This window comes from Mauremys reevesii, linkage group 10 (assembly GCF_016161935.1).
Source record: "Mauremys reevesii isolate NIE-2019 linkage group 10, ASM1616193v1, whole genome shotgun sequence".
Lineage (NCBI taxonomy): Eukaryota > Metazoa > Chordata > Testudines > Geoemydidae > Mauremys > Mauremys reevesii.
In genome coordinates, this window is record NC_052632.1 from 62,525,175 (window position 1) to 62,545,438 (window position 20,264).

The window sequence follows — 20,264 nt, forward strand, 5'->3', positions numbered from 1 at the left end:
ACCTCTCTGATACTTGACTCCCTTTTTAAGATGTATTTTCGGTATGTCTTTGAAGCACTTCCACTGCCCTCTGAGAGCCCTTCTTCCCTGACTTAACTGAGAGAAGAGTACTTGCTTCGGGAGGAGGGTGTCAGGCATACGTACACAGTGGCCAGGCCAGCGGAGTTGATGTTTCATGACCTGCATTTCTACCTTGGTGATGTTGGCTGCAGAGAGAACACTGATGTTAGTGCGTCGGTCTTCCCAGTTGATCCTGAGAATTCTCTTGAGGCAGCACTGCTGGAACCCTCAAACCCCTTGAGATGTCATCTGTAGCTTACCCAGGTCTCACACCCATAGAGAAGGGAGGGGATGACAACTGCCTTGTGAAACAAGATCTTGATGCTTGTTTACAGATCCCTATCATTGAAGACTCATTTGAGTAGTCTTCCAAAAGATGTGCTGGCACGGCAGATCCTGTATTCAATTTCTGTGTCAGTGATGGCTGTTTGGGATAGTGGCTGCCAAGATATGGAAAATGGTCCACATTCTCCAGGGGTTCTCTGCTGATGGTGATTTGTGGAGTATGAAGAGTAGTTTGTGCAGGTGGGGGCTGGTAGCATACCTTGGTTTTCCCAATGTTGAGAGAGAGACCCAGGCTGTGATAGGCATCTGCAAAAAGGGTTTAGAACTGCATTCTGTAACTGGCAAAATGATTCCTCTAACCAACAAAAATGTGAGGCTTATCACATGCTCAAAGCCAAAGTCCAAAGGAGGCTACATGACATCAAAAATAAGTGGTAACAAGAGAAGTCCTCTGATATCCAGGGTTTCATAGACCAGGATGACTTGAGAAGCTTCTTTCAAGCTCCAAAGGCCCAATCCTCTTACATTCCCAGGATGGCTCCACTCTCCTCAATGACAATGCAGCTGTTAAACAATGCTGGAAGGAACACTTTGAGAGCCTACTAAACTGTGAATCCACAGTCTCTAAAGACACCACAACACTCAGTAATGGAACACCTTGCTCATCCCCCATCTTCTGAGGAAGTCGGGCATGCCATCACCCAGACAAAAAAATCACAAGACACCAGGCCCCGACAGCATCCCAGATGAGGTTTTTAAAGCTGGTGGAACAATGCTCCAGCACAAATTTTGCCAGCTCCTCGACAAAATCTGGACCTGCGAAGAAATTTCACTTGACTTTAAGAATGCCAACATTGTTACAATATTCAAGAAAGGGGACAAATCTTTGTGCGGGAACTACAGAGATATTGCCGTCCTCTCCATTGCAAGGAAGATCTTTGCCTGGATCCTACTAAACCACCTTCTCCCTCTTGCCAAGGAAGTGCTCCCCAAATCACAGTATGGCTTCAGGCAATCCATTTCCATCACCAGACTATTCCATGATAGGATGACTGCCACCATTCTGTGCAACGGCTCAGAGACTGAATCATTCATCATGCACACTGGTGTCAAGCAGGGCTGTATCCGTGCTCCAATGCTCTTCTCCATTTACCTTGCCATGATCCTGATTCTCATCCATGGAATCGGGATTAAGTATCGTATGGATGGTCAACTCCTCAATCTCTGATGTCTCCAAAAAAAATCTAAGAGCACGAGAATTGGCATCAATATGCACATGACTGTGTAATTCGAAAGTGGAATAAAGCTATACAGTAACTCCTAACTTAACGTCGTAGTTATGTTCCTGAAAAATGCGACTTTAAGTGAAACGATGTTAAGCAAATTCAATTTGCCCATAAGAATTAATGTAAATGGGAGGAGGTTAGGTTCCAGGGAAATGTTGTTTTGCCAGACAAAAGGCATTATATCCATTTTAAACAAGCAATTTAATACAAGTATAAGGTGTTGTGTTTTTTAAACAATTTTAAGAAATAATTTAATGCTACAGTCATCACTGCTGAGTATGAAGCTTGGTTGTGGGTGGTGGAAGAGAGTGAGAGAGAATGATGATTGTGAGCTTGCTCCTCTTGTGTTCTCCTGCAACAGCAACTGCACTTGCTTGCTGAGGTCAGGCCCAGCCCCCCGGCCACACCACTCCCCCCCCCCCCCCCCCCCCTCCCCCCCGCCTCATCTCTCCCTCCTCCCTCACACCCTTCACGCTTTACTCCTTCCTCCTTCCTCCCCTCCCTTATGAACACTACAAGCCAGCTGATTGCTACGGGCAGGAGGCAGGGGAGGGATGGAGGAGGCGCACTGAGTCCTTGCTCCTCTCCCCTCCCTCCAGCCCACTCCCTCCAGCCCACGGGTTTGGGGGAGGGGGGAGGAGTGAGATGGCAAACCAGCTGATTGCCCCGGGCAGGAGGTAGGTGGGGAGGGAGGGGGAGCCTGCGTGCCAAGTCCTTGCTCCTGCCTCCTAAACGCCGCAGCCCAGCTGATTGCCACGGGCAGGGGGAGGAGGGGTAGGCGCTGATCTGCGGGGTCTGCCGGCAGGCAGGAGGTGCTTGGCAGGGGGAGGGAGGGTATAGGGAGGCTGCCAGCTGTGGAGAAAGCAGGCAGCCAAACAACATAATAGTGGAGCATTGCACAACTTTAAACGAGCATGTTCCCTAATTGATCAGCAACGTAACAATGAAACAACGTTAACCGGGAGGACTTTAAGTGAGGAGTTACTGTACTGTAATAAGGCACCTTCATACCATAACTGCATCCACTAGGCATAGTATTGGTATAAGTATTTTGTTGGGTTTTTTTAAAAATCCACACTCTTAACTAAAATAAGAGTTTTATTATTTACTGGTACTAAATCTGTGTATAGACCAGGACTAAGTTGCTTTAGCTGAGTCTGAAAAGCCAAGTATTGTGAAGCTCTTAATCTGTGACCCAGTTGATGGGGCTTTGAAACAATCTGGCTTCGACCCCCATCTGAATTTTGTCCTCTGACATTTGCTCATTTGTCACAGTCTGGCCCTGGTTCAGCAAAGCAGCTAACCACATGCTTACATCCCAGTGACTTCAATAGGATTTGAGTGCTTTGTTGACTCAGGAACTAGCGTTGTAATTCTGGAGCATCAATAGCATGTCTGATGCAGTGGAGAGCCCAAAGGATGAAGTGATCCCTCTTCAAAGAGCTTACGTTCGAAATCAAGCCATGAAGTTCAGATACACAAAGCGCAGTTGGAGGTTAGTCTTAGTGATGCAGGGTTTTGGGGGGAAGAGGGAGGGTTGATAAATATTTTTCTGTAGTGGTCTTTCATCAGCAAATTTTCAAGGTGTGTGTTTAAAGAATCATTTAAAGGAGAAGATGGTGGTTCAATGCTACAGAAGATCAAAAGGTTTCAAGTACAAGGAGGCAGTAAAGAAAAAAGGCACAAAGAGTGGATGAGAGATGAAAGAGACCTTCAGGAGAGTAGCTTGGGGAAGGGCAAGCACAAGCAGTGAGATCCTATCATCTAGGTATGGTAAATGGCAGATCATTATCATAGCTGTGGGCTATCTTGGCAATCACTCAAGGCCTCTGAATAAAGGCACGATTTGAGCTAGAGGTGAATGTTTATGCTCGCGTGTTTTTCTCGTAAGGGGAAATACAGAACAGTGGCTGATCCTATGAGACTGCAGCTTATCTGTACATGTAATAAAAGTGTAGTTTGTTTCATATGACAGAAGCTGCAGAAAGGAAACTGTTGCTGAGGTAATATCCAATTCTAGAGCCAAAGCAGTTCCCCCACCTCCCTCTTGGATTTGTGAATTTCATAAAGATTAAGGCACCTAATATGTGGACATGCTAAGAAGAATTTCAAAGCCATCCATACCGATGCCTGAGGAGGCATGTACAGTTGGAAAAATATACTATATTCCACAATTTATGGGTCAGTGAGTTGAAGGGAAAAGTGCGAAGGTGATAGTATAATGAACGATTCACTACTACATCCCAGTTTGAAAAAAGGCTATTTGATCTGACACAATACAGTGTTTAAAAAAATAACTAAACACCTATGCCCAACCACTACATGTATTATTAATCCGCTTATCCTACATTTTTGCCTTCCTCTGCAGCATGGGGCACAGGTCACTTGCTGGAGGATTCTCTGCAACTTGACGTCTTCAAACCACAATTTGAGGACTTCAATAACTCAGACATAAGTTAGGGGTTTGTTATAGAAGTGGATGGGTGAGATTCTGTGGCCTGCATTGTGCAGGAGATCAGACTAGATTATCATAATGGTCCCTTCTGACCTTAAAGTCTATGAGTCTATGAAGCTGCTGCATATACCATTTGTGTTTTGTTCCTTTGGACTAAAATCAAACAGGCATTGTTGCACAGCTTTTAATAAAAATCTGCAAAATTCTTCCTGCTGGAGTCTGAAGTGCTCTCTATCTACTGGAGAAATACTTAGTGTTGGTATCGCACCATTACTTGAGAAAACCAGGACTGCATGTTCTGAAGGTAACATTTAAAGGTTTTACATACTGGATGAAGTTCAGCAGGAAACTTTTTGCACACAGATGGTATGCTCCATATGAGCAGGAGAAGATGGAAAAGGTTGGACTGCCTCATGAGCCTCTAGAGAAGGAGTGGAAACATCCTAGGTTGCACAAATCGATTACCACAGGTAACACTGTACACAAAAGTAACTGCATATGCAGAGTATCTGTTTAAAAGGTGATCATTAAAGTGACTAGATAATGTATACAAGCATTGGAGAATTACTTCAGGGTTTTGAGAGCTGATCTCATGCTATTATGTATAGCTAAGTTTTAGATGGGGACCAGCAATCAATCATTTGTAATAAGTTTTTTAGTATGGTACAGAGATACAGGCTCACCAGGGATAAATGTTATTTAAAACGTAACATTTTTAAATTACGCAATTGTTGAAGAGAAAACCTACTATTACCTATTGAATAGGCTTGCAAAACAGTTCAGTAAACAGAAATCAAATATCAGAGGGGTAGCCGTGTTAGTTTGGATCTGTAAAAGCAACAAAGAGTCTTGCATGCATCTGACGAAGTGGGTATTCACCCATGAAAGCTCATGCTCCAAAACGTCTGTTAGTCTATAAGGTGCCACAAGACTCTTTGCTGCTTTTAGAAATCAAATACAGGATTGAATCTCAAGAGATGCCAGCCACCTGCAACACACTGAAGGTAGGAGGACTTCAGTGGGAATTGCACTGCTCAGAATCTCAAGTTTGGGCCCATGGTTTGAATTTGGACACACTTGATCTGGATTTATACCTCTTTCTTCTAGGTCTTACAATTTTAATTAATTATCATCATGTAACCAGCATCATTCTAATCTTGAAGTATTGTGAGACTTCTCTCTTTGCGGGCACTGCATTCATTGAAATAGCCCAGAGTTAATCCATCTGAAATTCATCCCTAGAACTACCATCTGAGAAATGGGTGAACCAGGACATGCACTTACTTAAATTGAGGTATGTCACGGCAAAGTTCTACATTGGGTCGTCTTGTTCTTCCCTCCAGACGGGTCTGAGCTACTTTCAGTGGGCACTCCTTTGCCATTATAGCTCTCTCCAGCAACATGATTGTATTTTCTGTCTGGAAGATTTCTTGAAGTGTCTGAATAAAACAGAGCATTTTTATATGCCTCACCATATACTTACTTGGAATTCTACACTGTTACCCTTTCCTACTTCAGTTTATATGTAAGCATTTGTGTTGAGCTATATATGAAATAGCAAAATTAGCCCAACATATGGACATCAGCTTCCATGAGCTAAGGGGAATATTTTCCACTGTTCTCAAAGGGATAATGAACAGAAGATAGGAATCCCTATGCAAGTATGTTTGTCCCTTTTCTGTGTAAAGATCACGATTAATGGGAGCTCTGAGCCCAGAACAAGAGGAACCTAGGAACCTAGAAACGTGGTTTCTGGGAACATTGTCCAATGTTTAAATATCCTCGCCAATAAAAAAAAATGTATTGCTGGTTTCTGGTCTGAATGTCTCACTTCAACTTCCAGCCCTTGGATCATGGCATGCCTTTCTCTGCTAGACTGAAAGGCCCATTATCATTTTCTGCCCATGCAGGTACCTATAGACTGTAATCAAGTCATCCCTTACCTTCTCTTTGTTAAGTTAAGTAGATAGTCAGTCATTATAAGGCATGTTTTCTAATCCTTTAAACATTCTTGTGGCTCTTCTCTGAACCCTCTCCAATTATCAACATCCTTCTTGAACTGTCGACACCAGAACTGGACACCGTATTCCAGCAGCACATGCACCAGTGCCAAATACAAAGGTTAAATAATCTCTCTACTCCTACTCAAAATTCCCCTTCTTATGTATCTGGAGGACTGCACTAGCCCTTTTGGTCATAGCACTTCACCAGGAGCTCAAGTGCAGCTGATTATCCACTATGACCCCCCTCCAAAAAAAATCTTTTTCAGAGTCACTGCTTCCTAGGATAGAGTCCCCCATCCTGTAAGTATGGCCTACATTCTTTGTACCTAGATGTATACATTTGCATTTAGCCATATTAAAATGCATATTGTTTGCTTGCGCACGGCTTGTGTCAGCAAACTGATTTCTTAATTACTTACCACTCTCCCGATTTTTGTGTCATCTGCAAACTTTACCAGTAATTATTTTGTTCCAGGACATTGATAAAAATGTTCTATAGCTGTTAAATAGAATGTTGGGTTCTATTTTGTCCTTGTTTTTCCTAGGTGTGATGTCACATTGCCTCGCTGATTACAGGACCAACTATAAACCTTTGAAAAGTCAATATGATCATGGAATGTGCACTGTCTCAATCCCAGGCCATCAGCAGGAAATAAGCCCCTCAGCAACATGAGGTCTATAGGCCTGGGGGCTGGAATCCACAGATACCTTTTTGAAACTGATCTCCTCTACCACAGCAGAAATTGCTGCTGGAAATGACAAGGCTAGTGAACGGTTCAAGGTTATCAGACTCTGGTTTTATTTTTAAAATGTGCAACTTCTAATTAAAACTGGCTAGTTTCTGACATCGCTTTGTTGTTAATCAGTAATCAATCTTCTAAATTAAGGCAACCAAGTATCTTTGTTCCATATTGCATTGGTTTAGTCCTGAAGATAGTGTCTGTCCCTTCCTCTGAGGGACACATGAGAACACACACATGCAGAATCGTCAAGTGGAGGCCCCTACAATTGCATCTCAGAAAGCTATATCAATTATTTGCAGTCATTTCTAGCAACACCAGAGCACTCAGATAAGTCTACTTGAAAACAAGCCATGTCTTTCCAATTGCAGACTGGGAGTTTTGTAAGCAAAATGGAGTGTAAGTTCCTTAGACTGGCTCCTGACCCCTCTCCTGATTGTGCAGAAGTAAAACAGAGAGCTTTTCTGGGAAACAATTTCTAATAATGTCATACTGTCTAACACCAGTTTCAAAGAGGACTTTGTTAGAGTAATGGGTTATAGATTTACAGGAATCTATTTCCCTTTTGCTCCATTCTCCAATTTGCTCCCACATCAAAAAGATGCAGCTTGAGCAGTGGAAGTGTTGCACGGGTGCTCATAGACATGGATAAGCTACCATTTTCATTCCAAGCTTACACTGATTTCCTTATTTCTACCCGTGTCATGGTGTCAAAAATCTTAGGACAGTTTGGCCCCTTGAATACCACTGCATACTCCAAATGTTTCAGCAATGCCTTGTGCAAGAACACATGAATCACATTCACTCTTTGACACTGGAGCTGAATTCAGAAGTTTTTGAAAAATCCTCTCTGAGCAGAGCAAAAAAAGAAGCAGCTTTTGTGTAGAGCCAACCTTTTTCAAATGGAAGTAGCCCCAAAGCGGAGATGCCAATGCAGTTAGAGCAGCATAATTGTAAACTGTAAAGTAGCATGATTGCCTCCAATAACAGTATCCTCTATGCCCTAGAACCTGTAGGCTCTTTGATTTAAACTATAATAAAAATAGGAAAAACATCAGGGAAAAGTCAAAGTTTTGTCTTGCCTGTACAGTGGCAGATGCAATTATATTTAAGGTAACATGTTCCATTCACTGCATTATGCTGCATTAATTTCACTGATCCTAACTCTTCATAGCCAATGTGATCAACCCATTACTTGACACTTCTTCTATAATCTGTATTGAGGCATCAATGTGTCTAGTAACTGAAGTCCTTTTTATCCACAAAACCAGTACAGCACATGCACTGACAGTACAATCTTCTTTGGGTTGCCTCACCCTGGACCTGGAGGTGACAGTCTTTAGCGGTGGGAAGATATGTAAACTTGAGAGCCCATTTAGATCCTTGCCTCTCTTTGGCTGAGACTGCCAACTGTGAGTGATTTTTGCAACCCTTAGCCCAATTTTACTCTCTAAATTAATCCACATGGCCATGGGTACCACTTATCTGATCTTGTCCTCTTTAGATTACGTTACAAGGGAACTGATACAAAGCCAGTTATTTATACATCCAATCTTTAACAAAGACACTTACCTGAGAAGAATCCCCATTATAAAAATCACTAGCCTATACCTGCACTGGTCGTTCTGTCACTTTAAATTGTCTGTTTGAAACTGTTCGCTTCAAGGAACCTCAGACCGCTTGGGTGGCCATAGTTGGTACACACGGGACTACACAGGGAGAATCATAGGATTCCATTCCAAGAAAGGTGATGGCCTGAGGCCTAGAGGTGGGGTGCTCTCCGAGAGACCAGGCATGGCCAGAGGTGACTCTGTCTGGTATCCGACAGTTGCCACTCCGTGCTCTCCATTATCTGACAGCATGAGATGAACCAAATAAGGCTGGTAGTTGTAGCACATTCATAACCTTTGGAAATGGGGATGCTGATAAGGACTTAGATAACCCTGAAAAATGCCTGGATTTCTCCTGAGGTAGTAGGCATGTTATGGGGATGTAAAGGAAATTTTCAATGCAGATAGAGATCCCTACATTTCAGAGAACTCCTACCTTCTCTAGGGCTTGTCTTCCCACAACAGTTCCACCAGTTTAACTGAAGTCTGTTTAAAAACTAGTTCAGTTAAACAAGTGCAAACCCCTGCCTGGACATCTATATCTCTTACAGCTGGCTTATGCAGGTTGAGTACAGACCAATATAAGTTATATAAACTGCTGTGGCCACTCAGAGATTTGCATGAGTTTAATCAAATGGGTTTTAAACACCCTTCAGTTAAACTGGTGAAACTTTCATATTCACAGCAGACAAAGCCAGGTCAAGCTAAACTAAGATAAGCCACATAGGCCTTACCTACACACACGTTGTATTGATTAGTTGTACAGTTTAGAAACTGACGTCGTTACATCAGTGCAACCCCATGTGTGGCTACTTACTTCAGTTGGAGTGATTTACATGATTTAGCTTAAGAGTCATTATCACGGAAGGTTTGTTCTTTAAACTGATTTAGTTTAAACTGGGTGCAAGTTTGGGAATAGACAAGAACCGATATATGTGGACGCATAGCTGTTGTCAGGATGGCAGGTGGCTGCCCAGACACTTTGATCCCTAAGGAGGTTTTGTCTGCTTGTAAAGTGTTGGAGGATTTTCCCTATAGCAAACCAGTCTGATTCTATGACTAGAACGCAGATTGTACTGAAAGGCAGTGAAGCTAAGAGGAGCACGCCTCTCCTGCTCATGTTAGCATTTCCTTTTGTAATTTAGTAATCACCATATAAGTAATCTTGTATATACTTACACCACTAACAGTATGAGTTTTGTAGCCACCTATCCCGCAAAAGAAAAACGTAGTGATAAGATTATATTGTTATATAAACAGATATTGTACATACTGTGCTACCAGCTACATATAGCTTATTTTCCCCCCCTCAGGATAGAAATCAGAGCAAGAGACCTAATTAAGTTAAATGGATTGTGATTCATTCTGCACAAAATCCACATCCTTGTTCTTCCCGTATAGCAAACACAGTAGGTCCAAAAGGTTTTGTTTCTGATCTATTGTTGTTGTTCAAAAAGTAGAACTTGAGTAGTTTCCAACATCTGCAGAATCTCCTTTGCCTGTTGTAGCTTTGCTCAGTGCTGCTAGGGTTGTTTTTAATATTACAAGGAGCTCTCCCTCCTTCTACCCTGGCAAAAGATCTGGTTTCTAACTATGTTGCCAGTGGTTTAGCAGATGTTTGTGGGTGAGATCTTACAGAGCCTCTTACTACTATGCCTCACTCAGGCAACTAAAATCACTATTTACCTTTAATGCAAACCAAAATATTACTTCAGCCTGCATGGGTGTAACAGGAATCTGAGGGAAAGAAACACGTGCTACTTCTAGAGGTTAGCCGTTCCTTATCAGGCTCCTCCTTTCCTGTGTTTGTATTGCAGCTTCTGTCTCTACAGTAGCTCTTTCCATGCTATGCCTGGTTGTGTGCCAGTGGGCCAAATTCACTAGGGTGTAATTCCTTTGCCTCCAGCAGTGCTACACGTGGGGTGATGTTGGTCTAGCATATTAATCTCACTTTCGTGAGTACTACAATTCATTCCAAATAGTTTTGAATAATAAAAAAAAGCGTGTAATGCAAATAAAAAATCTGGCCCAGGTCTCCTCAGCACATAAAACGTCAGGCAAAAATGTATTCATAACTAATTCTTTACCCGCTGGGTGGGTCCTGGGTTTCTGCTTAAAATGGAATGGAGGACATGTGCATTCTGAGTGAGGCATGCCACGATAGCACCTTTTCAGCCAGACCTGACTACCAGCCCCTCCCTTGTTTGTCTCTCGAGCAGGTGGATGGGATGATTCAGGTTAGCTGAGCAAGTGGTTCCTGCCTGCTTTACTGAGCAATTGAAGCAGCCCAGGATAGACTAGGCACCACTCCCTGGAGGGGAGAGGCAGTTTGAAATGTATTTGTGAGGGAAAAGAAACAGGCAGGCTCAGCGGCCCCTTGTACACTGCGGTGACTTAGTCTGGGTGAGCACATGGGAGGTTGTGGGAGAAGCAAGGAAGTGGTGGGGATATGCCCAAATGTGAACAATGCAGTTCCACTGGCCACAGTCCCAGAGAGCAAAGCATCTCCTGTAACCTGTAGGCTGTGATAGTGACTGGGTCCTGCCCCCTCTCCTCCAGCTTGAGTGAAGTATTCTATTAAAAGCACAGAGCTTTTTATGATGTGGAAGGGACAGAGCAGAGCCCACTATTATCTACTATGGACAATGCTGAGCAGATCCAATATATGGCAGTGCGTGTTTTACAAATGTCTAAGCTTGACAGCCTCCATCCCACAACTGTGTTCTTAGTCTCCTGTGAAAAGCCCATTGTCTTGAATTTCACCTTCAATGAGCAAAGAGAACATTAGGGCCAGATTCTCACTCTGGCCCCATTTCTACCCTACCTCCACTTGTGTGCAGGAGCAGTTTGTACCTTTGTGTACAGGTGTTAACATTTTCAGCCCTGTGTGTGTTGGTATGCGTCAGACCCGTGACTCTTTTATTTGTATTAGTATTCTTACACGCCACTTCTCACCCTGAATGTGCTGGTGATGGTGGAAGGAGGCAGGAGGTTTCCTACACACCAGTGGTTCTCACCTGGTGGTCTATGGACTCCTGGAGGTCCACAGATTGTCTAAGATATCCAAAGGGGTCAACACCTGCAAACGTTGTAGGGTCCACAAATGAAAAAAGATTGAGAATGATTGCGATACACAGAGCCCAAGGGCCCATCAAGACAGGAGGAGCCATATCACTTGGATCACAGCCATATTTCCTATTGGCTTCCAACATCAGCTGAAAGCCATGGAGGGAGACGTAGTTCTGAAGTTTGATAGCATTGTCTTATGGGTATGGCCCTACCAAATTCATGTTGCGTTTTGGTCAATTTCACGGTCATAGGATTTTAAAAATCCTAAATGTCATGATTTAAGATATTTAACTCTGAAATGTCATGGTGTTGTAACTGTAGGGGTCATGACCCAAAAGAGGGTAGTGGGGGGGAAGAGGGTTATAAGGTTATTGTAGGGGGGTTGGGGTATTGCCACCCTAATTTCTGTGCTGCTGCTGTTGGTGGCACTAGCCTTCACAGCTGGGCAGCCAGAGGGTGGCAGCTACTGGCCGGGAGTCCAGGTCGGAAGGCATCACTGCCCCAGCAGCAGCAGCACAAAAATAAGGCTGGCATGCTATAGTATTGCTACCCTTATTTCTAGGCTGCTCCCTTCAGAGCTGGGCCCTCGTCTAGCAGCCACCACTCTCCAGCAACCCAGCTCTGAAGGCTGTGCAGAAGTAAGGGTGGCAATACCACGGCCCCCCTACAATGTTGCAAGACCCCGCCCTGCAACCTCCATTTAGGTTGGGATCCCCAGTTTGAGAAATGCTGGTCTCCCCTGTGGCATCTGTATATTATAGGGTAAAAGTATACAAAAGACCAGATTTCATGGTCCGTGACGCAGTTTTCATGGCCATAAATTTGATAGGGCCCTATTTAGGGGTAGTATCTAGGTTAGTTGTGGTGATTTTTGTACCATATTCTGGGTAATAACAGGAGATGTCTCCATGCTTGTGTGAAAGTAGAATGAATTATATTGTAAAAATAAGAATGGATTAAAGAAATGTTGTATGTACCTTTAAGCAGAAATGCTTAAAGAAATGTTGAAATACAGGTGCCAGGAAAAGAAACATTAGGCATAAACAATGGTGCTAATGGCGAAACATTAACAGAAGATCGGTAATAGTTAGTAAGGAAATAAGACATGCATGCCTAGCCCAGGTAAACTTATCTGATTCTGCTTCCTTTGTTATCTTGTTAAGTTCGCACCCTTTTTTCTGTATAAATAAGATAGTTTGTGTCTTGCATGGTGCTCACATTATCTGGGTGTTATTAGCAGAGCGCTGTGCTAATAAAACAGAGTGGTCTGACAAACTGTGAGTCCTGAGTCTAACTTTGACACTTGTAAACCCAAAATGGCTCTTTATTAAAAAAGCTACAGAGGTGCTGCAACTGCAGCTAAAATTAAAGCCATGTGCACACAGACTGACTTCCTGGGACCTCCTGCAAACTATGCTCCTCCCTCCAAGTTCTGTACAGTTTTCTGTAGCAGCACACTGCTGCTACTGCAGTTCTTCCATCTCTCTGCCTGGCAGCAAGGACCCCATAACTGATACTTTTCTCTAGAGTCACATTATTGGACTGGAGGTGCTGTGAGTGACTGCTATAGGGTGAATGAAACATACTGTATAACCATATCTGCATAGGCCACACAGCCTTCTGCACAGGCAATGAACATGCATTTGCTCCCTTCAGAACATGGAAGGCATGGGATTATCTTGTTCTCTTATAGGAAATTGAATGAATGCATGTTTGTTTTTCCCCTCAAGTAATATACAGTGACAAGTACAGAAAAATCATTTTTCATGTTTAGACTTCACTCAAGCTACATGGGGCTTGTGCAATTTGCATTCTTTCAGTTAGCAAACTTTTAAAATTTGAGAAGGGTAAGATGTGACTCTACTTGGGAAGCATTTCTTTTTATTGTGGCTGTCTTTATAGAGCAGTTGTCACTAGAAACACTCAAGAAGTTATGAGAGTTTTATTATACAAGTAAATCACTTACATTTTTCACAGTTTTATGCGTTCAGCTATAATTTCCCTTTGAATTAGCACAAAAAGCAATAACTACAAAGCACTCCTTACACCATATGGCTTCAGTAAATGTTCAGATGTATTGCTCACAGAGCTGAGAATATTGTGAAAGCATATTATGCACAGTCAAGGAAACTGATTACTGCCACTGAAAAAATAGTATTTGAACCTGCCTGTGAACTCACAATACAAACTGAAGACATGCAGCCATCTTTAAACTTTGACTGCTCATGTTTCTAATAGATGTGGTTTAGGCTTATTCCGTGTTCCTGGCCTCTATTTTTTTTTAAACACTGTCATCTAGAACACACAAAGAAAAATGCCCTAGGGTAATCACCTCCAACACATGGCAGAAGCTCTATACAAATAGCCTTTGATTACACATGCTGGCTACACATTGGATTAAATCATTCAAATAATCTAAAATGCATAACAGGATTGGTGGGGAGAATCACCAGATAGTGTTGCACCAGTCCACGTCATTTCTGGAGGACCTCCAAAGGCAGGAAGAAAAAACAATAAATCCTAAATTATGTGTTCCTGAAAGAGTCTAACCAGAGATTGGCTTCAGCAGCTGCCCATCATACACCCTTCACTTACAGAAAATAAGCAGAATTTTGTGCTGTGGCATTCCTGAGGGTTTATATAAACTGCTGTTCACTTCCACCTCATCAAGGCTGTGGCTGTTACTGGCTGGATTCAATATTACTGGGAACAAGAGCTGTTGAAATCTCACTCATACTTCATGGTGTGATCAGAATAACCTTACACACAACATATTTTTAAAATAATATGCTCAGTCCCTAGCTGTGAATGTCCTTGTTTCTGTGTTTTTTGCTAAGTGCCTAGGAGCTGAATACACTAAGGTACAGTCAGGTAATAACAACGTAGCTGCAGCATTGTGCCTCGGTGTTTGGTAATTTCCTCTGTTTGTTTCATGGTCTGATCTAATGTTCTAGTTGTACATATTTCATGTTTAAGTAATTTCTTGCTAGTTATGTCGTTTCCCTGAGTGATTAGTGTAATTATGGTTGACTTCACAATTAGTGTTACGACACCTGAGCATAATATTTCAAGGTTTAATGATTATATGTAATAATCTTTGACTAAATTTATCCCTGGTATAACTCAGAATTTAAATCAAGTAAGTCAAAGCTGGATGAATTTGGCCCAACATCTTTTCAACTGTATCTATCTTAAGGTTTTATGCTGCTGCTGAGACCTGAATGCTGTCCTCTATGTAAAATCAATTAGCAATAGAAAAGTTCCTAGGAGACTTCACGATATCTCTGGCTCCTCTCTTTTCAGGGTCAAAAAAACTGCTTGGAGGTAGTGTTTTGGGTTGGTTGGTTGGTTGATCTGTTTTTAGTTTCAGGTCACTTTTGTCTTCTGCCTTTTTAAGTTTTGTTTTGATGGGGGGCGTGGGGGTAGAGGCAGTGAAGGGGGTAGCATCCCAAGGTCCATAAAGAAAGGAAAAGGCAGGTACATTTAAAACAAATATTTATAATACTTCTCTACAAAGTGTATCATCAGCCTATAGAATTCTTTGCCAGGCGGGTCATGCAATCAAATATTTTAGCTGGATTGAAAAGAGGATTGAATAAGTATGAGTAGTAACATTTGTACATGTTGTGCATGCTAAGACAGGGGTAGTCAAATTTCATACTTTAGAGCATCAGCTGATCAACATGGAGCCTGCCTGGAAGATTTTTTCCCCCTCCATGTACAGCATTACACAAGTGATTAGGCACACTGTGTGTGTGGAGGTGTAGCAGGGTGGACCCCTGCTCCTGCCCTGAAGGGGTAAAAACAGCCCTGGGAGGGGGATGTGGCTGGAGAAAGCAGCTTTTAAGCTGGGCTGAATGGGAAGTGGCTGCAGCTGGGCCACGCCCCAATCAGGCCCAGCTGGCCCCTATATGAGGCTATGAGCCAGAAGCCCAAGCAGACTCTCTCTCTCTCTCCCCCCCCCTCCCCCCCCATTCAGAGGGAGATGGGCCTGGCTGCAGGGAGCTAGACCGGGTACCTGAGTGGAGCAGGGCTGGGGAAAGGCAGAGGAGCTGGGGAGCTCCAGCCTGGAAAACCCCAGGCTGCCACCTAGCAGAGGGCTAACAGGTACTGGGGGTTGCAGAGGCAGCCCAGGGGTAGGCCAAAGCAGCAGGTCCAAACCCTCCTTGCCAGTGATGAATAGGCTGATACTGCAGTCTGCCCCAGGACGTGGGGCTAGACAATGACTGGCAGTGGCCACACACTGAGGTAAGGTGGGGATAGAGGGTGGGGGTTCCCTGAGAGGGGAGACCCTGACAGAAAGGGGTTACTGCCAGGGGGCAGCACCCCATGTAAAAGGGCACCGGGTCCAGGGAGGGACTCGGGGCCAGGGAACAGGCGGATCACTGGCCTGCAGAGGGCGCTCCGTGCTGGAAACCGAGCTAATTCCCTGGAGTCACCAGCAGGAGGCGCCGCAGGGGTGAGTCTGACCCCTTACAGGAGGGTGGTGCTGTGAGCTTGATAGATCATTGCAAACCTTTCCTTACAAAGCTTCACAATAAAACTAAATGGGCTGAAGTAAACACAGTAAACAATCTTCAGAGTTCAATAGCAGAGCAATCTTTGATCTGTAAGGATGCCAAAAAGCACCTGTGAAATCCTAATAGTTTTATTTATATCTCAGTTATGCCAACTGATTTTTTGCATAGACTAGAAAAGACTGTCAGGTTATAAATACATTTAAAAGAACAAAATAAGACTCATATGTATCTTAACATGAGGCTGAGAAATTGTAAGTCTTTAAAGGGAAAAAATCTCTGTCAACAGGGAAATTAACTGGGAGAAATATTTATACAGACCACATAACTCTTTACATTTTCAAGAATATGACCCCCTGCTCAAACTAATGTTAAATTTTTAAAACATTATTCTAGCTATATTGAAAGAGGTACAAAAGCTGTATCTTAGTAATTTAACAAAGGAAAACAGCCTATTGGAAACAAGACTGTAAGAAAGGTAGTCCTCCAAAAGAGTTATTAATGCGGAAAAAAGTAAGAAATTTAGTTGATTAAAACTGTACTAATCTTACTTTATTTTTCAGTTGTTCACTAAACACACACATTAAAGTCAGACATTCTTTTCATGAAGTTTGGAATTTTTGCTCTTGCTAATTTTGAAAAAATTTCTCAAGCAATCAAACTGGACTGTTAAGAACCAGATTTTAATCTATATTATACAAGTACTGTTAATACAATTAGAGGAAAGGTTGCTACTCAAATTAGTTATGTTAATAAAATTAGTTAGCCAGTCCTCTGTCATCAGTAACCTTAGACAGAGTTCTGATAATCGTTTACTTCAGATTCTGTTGAATCTGAGATATAAGTAGTAAGATTACTGTGGTTTCTCAGGTCGGGCAATGAATTTGAGATAACCGTAGGTAGAGAGCTAAAGAAATGTACTTTGATCTTCTAATTTAAGACAAATTATAAAATGTAGGACCATTAGGAAAGACATGTATTAAGTATACTGTCTTCGGTCTCAGGAAAAAGGTTCTTTGCAATCATTAACAAAGTTTTAATTTGAATCTCTTACCTCCAGCACCTCCAATTCACTCTGGTTCTAAAGTGATGAAGAAGACCATTTCCCCTGTCTGAAAATACTACATCCCTAAATGCTTCCCTTCTAGGTAACTTACTTACTATGTCCATCACTGTATTTCCTACCATACAGCCCTTGCTAAGTGTAAGGGAAGGTTTTACTACTGCATATTCAGAAGATTAATATTCCCTTGGGTCAAATTCTGGTCCCTGTGCCAAGCCTGTGTAAACCGATTTGGCACAGATGGGCTCTGCAGTGGTTGTAAGGGAGGGATTTTCCCTCCAGCCACTGAGCAGTAGCAGAGCATCAGTAATGCCAGTCACAGATTTCTTGCATAATAATACCACAGCCGTGTGTGTGAGAGAGAATGTCTTCATCTCCATTACAGTATTAGCGAAGTTTCACTTATGGTGGATGGTCAATCCAATCTGTCTTCACACAGCAGCTTAGCAAAGTCCCTCTGAATGTGCCTACACTGCAGCTGGGAGGGACCTTCACAACCTAAGCAGATACACTCACGCTAGCTGGGCTCAAGCTCACTCAGCCCTCTGCACTTGAGCTGGGGTGGCTAACCCGAATCTCTGCCACAGCCACGATTCCCACACAACTATTTTTAGCCTGTTAGCCCTATGGCTCTGTCTACTCTGGAATCCAAGATGTTATTGCAGCTCAGCTAGACATACCCGCAGTAGCATGGCTAAAAATAGCAGGTTAGATACAGGGGTGCCGTCTTCAGCAATGCAGGTCTGTACGCAGGGTCCCTGGTGTGCTTGTACAGCCGACGCTGCTGCATTTACACTATTTTTTAGCTGTTCTAGCACTGGTATGTCTGCCTGGGCTGCAATCACACCTCAGATTGCAGTGTACATATACCCTGAGTGTGAGGAGACTTCATGTTACAATGCAAATCAAATCACTTCGATTCCTACCAAACTGAACAGACTCTTATAGTTATGGCAGTGTCACTCAATTGTGGTCCCTCTGGACATGCTCCCAACTTCCCCTGTCCCCCATGCTCTGCCATGAAGTGCTTTACTATGGAGTACTGCCCCATGGCATGCTGGGAGGGCAGGATTCTCCTCCATGGCCTGTCTATGAACCATTCCCTTCCTTCTGCCCACACGCAGGAACCACGGTGGTTCTGCTCACACCAGTAAGGGAAGGAGTCATTCCTACAATATCATGAGATTAAGCATTTGTTCCCTGCTCTTCCCCACAGAGTAGCGTTCAGGAGAAATGCATGAAGTGACTTATTTTTCACCTCTACGTGTTTGTCGGCACAGGCCTAATATGTATCTATTTGTGGACAAAAATATATATTTCCTCCTTTAAACAGGTTTTTCTGGGCAAGTTTGAGCTGATCGTACCAGCACACCCCTTTGCAATCCCTTCTTAGTCACAGTTCACTAATCATCTGAGACTTTTACTCTTAAACAGGTTCCAATATTAAAGAATAAAATTAACTCTTTGTTCAACTATCAGGAATGGGTGTGGAAAGCTATAAGAGCCTGAGATATGAAAGCTGAAAATACCCCATGTGTGTAACCCAGGGTCAGCGGTGTAACCTGTTGTGGAGGATGAGTCCCACACCTGCCCCCGCCACTCCAACTTTTTACTGTCCACTGTATGTGCCTTTCAATGTGACTGCAGGTCCAACACATTTTCACAGCCACTTCTTTCCTCCCGCATCAAGTTTTAATATGTTTTTATCTAAGCCTATTGTAAGCTAAGTGCTGAGGTGTCAGGCCCGGCCCTGCCCTTGTTACTAAATTCATGAGCATTCAGATCAGCCTCAATGGACAGATCTATAGCAGCTGACCTCTGAAAATATTTCGAAGGAGGTATCCAGATTCTGATTTTTACTGCAAGGGAGAGCATGGGACACCTTACAACTATCGTAAAATCTAGAACCAGGAGTGAAGCAGTGCAACCTCCTTTGATCCCCTCAATAAAGAATGGGGGCATAAGAATGTAAAATGTATTTGTTTTTTCTTTCTAGCCACCACGTAAGCATGTTCTATTGTTGCTAAGGAAGGAAAAAAGCCCTTCAGCTTTGTCTAAAAATAAATTATTTGATCTTGGGGGGGTGAGTGATGGAATATCTTATTTAAACAAGTTGGAGGGGAAGTGGCTAGATACACAGAATCAAACTGAAGTTATGATTTATTAAGCTTGCTTATGTGGCTGACTTTGTGTTTTTGTATTGTGATGGTTTTTGTTTGACATGACGGGCCCAGGTGAAACAGTCATGGACACAATCTAAATAAATAGGCTGGAGCCTTTTGACTTCTTCCAAAATACAATCTGTTTACTCTTTTTGAAATTGCCTTTTATTTCTTCTCTCCATTGTTCTCCAAAATGTGGTCTGACAAACCAGCACTTGTTTGTTTTTAAATCAAACCAATTTGGCAGCAGGGAGAAATAAACCAACTCTTCTAGTTGTAAATGCTTTTCTGCACTCATATAAAGTAAAAATGTCCATATCAAAAAAGCAGTTTACTCTCCAGTATCAAGTTTTGTAGTGTCACTGGTGCACTATGCTGTGTTTTACCATCAGAAAATATAGAGGACTGTGACCTTGAGTCACAAAAGTTCTCACTGATCTCAAAGGATCTACTCACATGAGTTACAATTTGTTGTGAGTTGACCAATGAATAGGTATGGCTGAGACATAAAATCTAGCTTGAATTGGTAGCTAAGGCATGTGGCTTACCAGCTGCAGTTATTTATATTTTCATAGTTTTACTAATCGTATCTGATTTTATAATATATTTTATATCCACATACAGATGAGTGGCAGAAAGTCAGTGTTGCAGGAAGGGTGGGGCTGTGTTTTACCTTTGGAAATACAAACACTCCTGAAAATGTTACAAGTGTTCTGTCTTGTACTTTGCCGACTGAAATAATAAATTGCTTAGGTATGGTATAAAACAGGACTATGTAAACATGTCACTTGTGGTCTGATATGACTGCTTCCCACAGTGACTATTGGAACCTCTCATATGCAAACATCCTACTCCATTGTTGTTTTCTGGGAGAGTGAAACCAAGGTAATTATCCATGTTAATGTAGATCTTGGAGAAAAGAGATGCAAGCATTTTACAGAAAGACTGGCGCTATGATAAGACTTTTCTTTTCTTTCCTGGTGCAAAAGGGTGGATGTATTTTTTCCCCCAATT

General features: G+C 42.6%; 1 protein-coding gene and 1 long non-coding RNA gene across 4 annotated transcripts in view; one reads left to right on the forward strand and one right to left on the reverse strand.

Annotated features, from left to right (window-relative positions):
* LOC120373901 overlaps window positions 1-7,495 on the forward strand; it is a 108,596-nt gene extending 101,101 nt beyond the window's left edge. For all 3 annotated transcript variants that reach the window (XR_005585793.1, XR_005585796.1, XR_005585794.1), the window contains one exon: window positions 6,635-7,495. This is a non-coding gene — a long non-coding RNA (uncharacterized LOC120373901). The remainder of the gene's footprint in view (window positions 1-6,634) is intronic.
* Window positions 1-20,264, reverse strand: part of TEKT5 (tektin 5) — a 55,325-nt gene that overhangs the window by 10,249 nt on the left and 24,812 nt on the right. The window contains exon 6 of the mRNA XM_039492952.1: window positions 5,371-5,525. Coding sequence (XP_039348886.1) covers window positions 5,371-5,525 — 155 coding nt within the window. The remainder of the gene's footprint in view (window positions 1-5,370; window positions 5,526-20,264) is intronic.